General features: G+C 29.7%; 1 protein-coding gene across 1 annotated transcript; it reads right to left on the bottom strand.

Moving 5' to 3' along the window:
* Positions 1 to 5,975: 5,975 nt before the first annotated feature.
* On the bottom strand, positions 5,976 to 6,543 carry LOC18040108 (non-specific lipid-transfer protein 2). Its single transcript, XM_006430662.2, has one exon. The coding sequence runs from the start codon at positions 6,488 to 6,490 to the stop codon at positions 6,188 to 6,190; it is 303 nt and encodes a 100-aa protein (XP_006430725.1). The 5' UTR covers positions 6,491 to 6,543; the 3' UTR covers positions 5,976 to 6,187.
* Between the last annotated feature and the right edge of the window lie 1,471 nt (positions 6,544 to 8,014).

The following is an 8,014-nucleotide window of genomic DNA, read 5'->3' as shown; positions in this document are numbered from 1 at the left end:
CCCCACTCTAATTCTTAAAGGCGCACGAACGAGACAAACAGAGGCTACTTACTCAGATGTCTTGCCATGGGCCACGGGTCCAGCCCAAACGTTAGATTTCAATTTTCAAGTTTTGTGCAGTTACCAAAAATTCATTTCTTAAATCCCAGTTGAAAAGGAAAAATGAAAAAAAAAAGACGTCGCAGCAGAAAGAGAGGAAATTAAGATTTTTTCTTTTTTATTGTAAGAGGAGAAAATTAAGATTACCAACAACTAAAGATCCTTCACTTCTCTTATTGACCCCCTGATAATTTTTTTTTTTTTTAAAATCATGTCTGTGGTTGATTAGACTGTTTAATTTCTTATTTTTTTAAATATACCTATAATGGATAGATAACCGTTTTTGAAAATGATTTCCACGTCCATAATCCCTCGTTATCTTTGAGGGACTGCTTACTGTTTTTAAAACTCAAAACTACTGCAAAAGCAACTGCGTTTAGTCGATGTATTACCCCAAAAAAAAACAAATAATAAAAAGAAAATTAAAATAATAACAACAACAGAAATAATAACGAAAACAAAAGAAGCAGCATATGAGTACATAACATAAATACAACAACCACAACTTATTATTTTATTTTATTAATTAACCTCATATTCGCACATATTGCTATTCATATATTTTTTCATAGCTTCACTAGTAAACTAATGCCAACATAACCATGCACCTCTCAAGATTTTATTTAGTAACACCCTCCTTTTAAGCACTAATTAAACAAGGCGTATTATTAACCCTAACACCGAGGATAGGGAATTCCGCAGGTAGCAATAACCCTTTTAGCATTGGGAGAGTTAACATATTGCTTCAGGTTAGGGTCCCTCAGGAACCCACAAAGGCATGGCCTCTGCTGCCTCATCTTGTTGCAGCATGCTCTCGACGGCGGTGCCGACGATGTGATTGCTGGCGCACATGGGCTCAGCTCCGTAGGGTTGCACGTCGCTGCCTCTGCCACATTAACTTGGCTTAGTGCTGCCACAGCCACCAGCAGCGCCACGACAAAGCCCACAGCCGCAACAGAAGAAACCTTCTTCATTATCAAAACTATTTGTCACAAAACAAAAATATACTAGAAGATCTTGGAGAATGGAGTTGGTGATATTTGGACAAGGCTTGTTGCACAATTTATAGACAAAGAATGAGTAGGGAAATAACTTATGGGTCCACATTTTCTCATGTAAGGTATAAATCTGTCTATTTGTATCAGATAGGTCCTTAATCCTTATTCAAATCACTAAAACGCCCTTTAGTTTAAGCTATTAATAACAAGAAATTGGAATCCTGATTCAGTTCCATTTATTTATTAAGCCTTCGGTTTACCCTTTTACGTATTTTGATTACCAAATTTGCACTTATATGATAATCGTAATTTAGTAAGCCAAAATTTGGCCTTGTCCGATTTTGTTTATTGAACAATAATTTTCTTAGCTCTCTAACTACATGCAAGGAGAATCTCGAGGTCATTGCTCTCTTTAGTTTGATTTATGTTTCTCACATTTTGAAATGGTTGCACCGAATTTAGATTTGTTGAAACATCATTTAATACTATTACATAAAGTGTAATATTATTAGAGATCCCAATAATTGAGTCTTAATTAATGTGGTATTTTATCTAAGATGGTAGAATATTAATTTTATTGGTTATGAAATCCATTATCTAATAGATGAATGCTACATAATAATTGAGACTCAACTGTTGAGATTCCCATCATTATTGTTAAATTTATTTATTTCTTAAAATAGAATCAGTAATTAAATCATATTTGAGTAGATGATATTTTGCCCATTTACATAATAGTTGTTTCCTTTCCCCTTACAATTCCTTCACAACCCAAACAAATGAATCAAATTCCCTTCCTCTTTCTTTTTCATTCATCTTTTTGTTTCTCATTTCCTTCCCATTCTTCCAACCAAACACTACCTAAGTGTATTTGGTAATTTCAATAGGAAATAAATTAGAATAAGGGACCTTGTTAATACAAATGAAAAACTGTGTTCTTATTTATAAAATGCAAAACTACTGGTATCCTGATGTTATTTATTATCTCAACAGAAACTACGTACGAAACATGGTGTAAGTGGACGTTGTTCAATTTAGACGTGGGACCTAATAAACAATTATTGTTGAAAATTGGGTAAGCAGGTCTGATGCCAACAATGTGTCCTTAGAATGCAGTTGATTGTTGATCGGTGGGGGATCATAAAGACAGAATCTAGAAAATCATCTCATCATTTATGGCAAACCTAAGCTTATTAACTTTGAATGGGGCATTGGCAACAACCTTGGATTCAAGTCCTAGCTTTGTTGGGATTCAATTATCTCCAATAAAGTCGACATCCATCCGTTTGGAAGTTGGAATTTCTCCAATATTAAGTAAGAAAAGAATATTACGATTGTATCCTACAGTCGCATCAAAAGACACAAAAAAATTGATAAATAATACATATTAGTAGTATTTTAATTGTAATATCAGTGTATCAAAAAAAAAATTCATATTAAAATTGTTACTTTTGATTGTTTTTGTATTGGATTCCTTAATTCTATATTTCTTTTATCTATATCGAATTCTTATCCTATTAACAAGTCATTTTATAGATTATCAATTGTTAATTGTACTTAAAGTAATATAGTTTCATGATGTAGTAATTTGTAAATATTAAATTATAAATATAAATCAAACGCTTCTTAAGCTCGATCATGAGTGAGATTCCTAACCTCAGCCCTCTTGTTTAGTTGTAATATACCAAAACTTTTTACCAATAAAACCAATCAACATCACAATTTAATTAATTAGTGATTGAATAATTAGCATGATTAAATGAATTAATAATAAAAAATTTAACCAATAAATAAATATATTCTTTATCTTTTTTCTCCTTTTTTTTCCCTTCTTAATCTTCAAGTTGCTGGTTGTGATATTAATTGGATTATAAGCATTAACAGTCAATATTATTTCTAGCCGCCTTCATTAGAAGTTAGAGTCAATTATTACTAAACTAGTCAAAACTCACAAGTGCTAGAAAGTAGAAACGTTTGATTCTATATAAATGACTTCAATTCAATATGTACCAAAGAGTATCGATAATTGAACCCAAAAAAACTTAAAAAAAGATTGACAAAATTAATTATATTATTGTGTGTTTTTAGAAGAAAAAATAAAATAATTAATTAACGTTATAACACTATGTTAGGTGAAAAGACAGACTGTCTGGAAGAGAACAGACTTACCAAGATAAGAGCCTTCTTCAGTAATCAACCGAACGAAAAAATCATCTCTTTTCTTATTTATTTAGTAAAGATAGGTAAAGGCCGAGAATTTCTTAAAATATCTAAATCCCTCTCTTTAAAAAGAATAAAGAAATCTTGGTTGGGCATTTTGCATTGGACTACTTGCCCCATCGACAACTGAGATCAGTATCTGTCCACTTTTATGCTGCGTTTACGTTTTGGATTGGAGTGAGAATTCTGGGATTAGGAGTGTGGAGTGGGAGTGGGAGTAAGTTGTTTACTTACACTGGAATGAGAGCATAGAATTGGGAGTAAATAATTTTAAATTGCAGTTTTATCCTTATTTAAAGAATTGTAGTTTTTAATTACAAAATTAATAAAAAAAATAGATTTGAAAAATAAAATATTTATTTTATTATATTTGTAAATTAATAATAATTATTCATATTCTTAATTATGTAAATGATTTTTTTATTAAATTTAATTTTAATTATGTAAATAAAAAATTATTATTAAGAGCAACACAAATGAAACATTATTATTAATAATATAATACAAAATTAATACTTTCTTAGAATAAAATATTGATTATTATTAATTACTAATATTAAATAAATATAATACTATTATTTTTAAATAAATATAATAATATTATATTTTCAAATAAAAAGAGTATATAGTAATATTATTAATTCTATATGAGTATAATAATATTATTTTTAAGTAATTTTAACTTAGATTCAATATAAATTATTATTTTTAATAAGTATAATTTATAAAATAATATAATAATATTATTTAAGTAAATATGATATTATTTTATTTTATTAAATATTATTTATTTTATTTAATTAAATATAAGGATAAAAATAGAAGAGGGGGGAGTGGATTTCCACTCCCACCTCCCCCCATGGGAGTGGGAATCCCACTTCCCGCTCTAAAAAAAGGTGGGTCCCACGGAGTGAGATTTCCACTCCCCCCTTAAAATTAGTAAGTAAACACTGGAGTGGGAGGAATCCAGACTCCTCACTCCCACTCCAACAAGTAAACACTACCTTAAGGTAAGGAAGCCGAAACCCCACCTCAGGCAAAGGTTGCTCCCTATTCTCTTCTTTCATGGAGCCTCTCTCCATAGAGGAATGAATTCAGGTAAAAATCTTCTTTGTTTCAAATTAAATTTTCATTTTTATTTCTTTAATAGGAAAATGATTTTGTATTTTTATCATTTTAAGTATTATTTTTTTAATTAGAATAAAATGACAATATATACACACACTCATTTAAGAATACCATATATATCAAAATTATTTAAGTTAGTAATTTATTTGATAAATTAAGGTAATGCAAAGCTAGAGTGGTTGCGTAATAATTATACATACAAATGTCGAAAGGATACCGTTACTAATTAGTTGTTAACTTTTGTACGGCTAAATTTGCATCTTTAGATTTGACAATTGATACCAAACTTGTTCTTATTGAGATCTTGAAAAAAACGTACCAAATCCAAAATTTTTAAGCTTGATTGCTAATTTTATTTCATCTTGGAAAGACAATTATCCCACCAATCAGGCCTTAATTATTGCTGAAACGACGGATTTTACATTCAGCTGTAGCTCATGTAACATCACATCACATTGACATTGAGAGAACCGTGTTCATGGTGCGTGATTAAGATAATAGTTAATTTTTAACTTTTATTGGTCGTTAATTAGCTAGCTTTCTCTCAAATTCTGCACATCCCGTAACAAAAACTGAAGAGAATTATCCATCAAGTCTAACAACCAATTCAATAAAAAGTATAAAAAGGAAACAACAAGAGGAGTAATTCATCTTTACGCAATTCAATTTTCAACCAAATGGAAAAATTGAAATAACAACAATAATAATGAGGTTCGCTTTTAACACTTTTATTTTAATATAAATCTATTGTAAAAATATTTATCATATAAATTACTATTAAAAATAATTTATTATAAGTCAATATTATAAATTATTTTGAACACCCATATATTATACTTATAATTCAATGTATAATTCTCATACCTTAAAATTTTTATTTTTTAATATCTTAATTAATATTTAGATGGACAGTGAGAAAATCAATATTTTTTTTAAAAAATTAATATAAAGTATGTGTGATATTTTTGTTTTGCAAAAAAAGAACCAAAGTATTGTAAAACAACTTTTTTTTTTCCCGCTTTTGACCATTCTTCTTGTCCAGTTGTCCTTCTTCTTCGTCTTCTTTCTCCTCCTTTTTTTTTTTTAAGTATTTATAGATTTTTTTTATTAGTGTATTCTCATTGCAAGTTATTTTAGATGTAAGATCTAATATTGAACAGAAATAAAATAATAATAATAATAACTAAAATTGTGTTAAATAATTTTTTTATGACTTGCTTGATTTTATTGTTTTAAATGTGTCAAACCCAGTAAAATTGGGTGTGTTAAATAGTTTATTGGTATTTCAATTAGATAAAGTTAATTAATTTAAATAGTTCAAGTATAGATTTTTTTTGAAATTTTAAAAAGTGTACGAAGTAAACCTTAATTTTTTTGTTTGAAAAATATTAGCATATTACTGTACAAAGTAATAGAATATTTAAAGTGAATTTGAGAGTGTAAATAGCACCAATCTAATAATAATAATGAAAATAAAAATAGGAAGTCTCCAAAAAAAAAAAAAAAAAAAAAAAAGGGAGCATGAGTACATAACATAAATACAGCTTATTATCAGTTCATTATCCATATATTTTACAATATATTCCATCTTCAGAAGTACATTGATGGCAACCAAGCCATCTGTCACTCACAAACTTTAGCATATTCCACGTTAATACTCACTAATCAATCTTGCAACACACTTTTTTATTTATGACTTTTTTGTTTATGACAAGCTTTTTGATAAAACATTTAGTTAAAACCTAACACCGAGGATAGGGAATTCCACAGGTTGCAACAATCCTTTTGGCATTGGGAGAGTTAACATATTGCCTCAGATTAGGGTTTCTCAGGTACCCACAAAGGCATGGCCTCTGCTGCCTCAGCTTGTTGCAGCATGCTCCGGACGGCGGCGCCGACGACGTGAGAGCTGCCAAGCATGGGCTCAGCTCTGTTGGACTGCATGTCACTGCCTCTGCTACATGCACTTGGCTTAGTGCTGCCACGGCCACCAAAACCACCATCACAAACCTCACAGCTTCAACCGAAGAAACCCTCTGCATCATCAAATATAACCTTTTTCTCACAAAACAAAGATATAGAAAAAGAACTTAAAAGAAGGGAGATGGTGATTTTTGGACAAGGCCATTCACCCAATTTATAGGTGAAGCAAAAGTAGTGTAATAACATTCGGGTCCCCAATGTTTTACATTCTCTCATGTAAGGGTATAATTTTTCTATTTGTATCAAATAGATCCCTGATCCTTATTTAAATTACTGAAATACCTTTTAGTGTTAAGCTAATTGTATTAGCATGTTTAATTATAATATGTAATCCGTAAATTCAGGTGTTAGCTATTAAATTTTTAAAGATATGAGAAGATATATTGTAACTAGTCAACTACAGAAACACTAAAAACTATTAATGATTATAAATTAAATTGATTAAATCATATGTAGAGGTGGGTAAAGAATGTATTTTTTCTATTTATATTATAGTAGTTTCTGTACTAATTAAATTTTTTTCACCGACAAAACAAATGGATCAAATTCATTCCCTTTTCATTTCCTATTTCCATTTCATTTTTAAAACCAAACGCTAGCTTACTAATTTTATTGGGCCATTTCAATAGGAAATAAATTACAAAAGGCACATTTTTAATGCAAATGAAAAACTGTGTTCTTATTTATGAAATCGTAAAACTATAGAGATCCTGATGTTAATATTCCAATAGCGCATAGACTAGGTACAAAATGGGGAAAGTGGACTTCTTTTACGGGTCTAGGAGTCAAATAAGTCAATGAAGTGGGACCTACTAAAAATTAAAGGCCAGTCCTATAATTATTGAATTTAGGTGACAGGTGTCAGCACAGAGTGAGACGTTGTCGGCAAGGGACCCCCAGATTTTTAATTCAATGTGTCACAGGACCACGGCATTTAATTTGTGGAATCTCACCGTCTGGGTGATCAACATCGGTGTTATGGTGTGCCTGATTTCATACGAGTCTTTCTCGTGATTATAAAAATAAATTTTAAACTAATTTTATTTCGAAAAATGACATTTCAAAAGCTTCTTCTACGAATAGAATTTTATTTTTTTTTTTATTTTAAATTAAGATAATAAACCATGAACAATACATAGAGCTAAATATTTTACTGATGGGACCAGCCAACACCACAAATTAATTAGTGATCTATTCAGCATTATAATTATAATTTCAAAAGTTAGAAACTTAACCAATAAACTAATATATTTTCTCCTCTTCCCTTTCCTTTTGCTTTTCCTCCTAACCTTTTTGTAAGTCGCTGGTTGCAATGATTAATTTGATTATAAGCATTAACAATCAATATTTCTAGTCGCCTTCATTATTCAGAGTCAATAGTTACGACTAAATTATTCAAAACTCAAAAGTGATCAAAACGGGTTTGATTGATTATGATTTATTAATTACTTCAATTCAGTATCTAACCATTAATTAGATTTTGGTTCACATGACTTATTGCGGCAAGCGCATGTGAAAAAATATTTGCAATTAGTTGTATAGGGGATTTTAGGTTATTATTAAAGATAATAAGTCTTTATTGGGTA

This window comes from Citrus clementina, unplaced genomic scaffold, assembly GCF_000493195.1.
Source record: "Citrus clementina cultivar Clemenules unplaced genomic scaffold, Citrus_clementina_v1.0 scaffold_6, whole genome shotgun sequence".
Taxonomy (NCBI): Eukaryota; Viridiplantae; Streptophyta; class Magnoliopsida; order Sapindales; family Rutaceae; genus Citrus; species Citrus x clementina.
The sequence above is the reverse complement of the archived record's forward strand: the minus strand, read 5'-3'. Positions and strand labels throughout refer to the sequence as shown.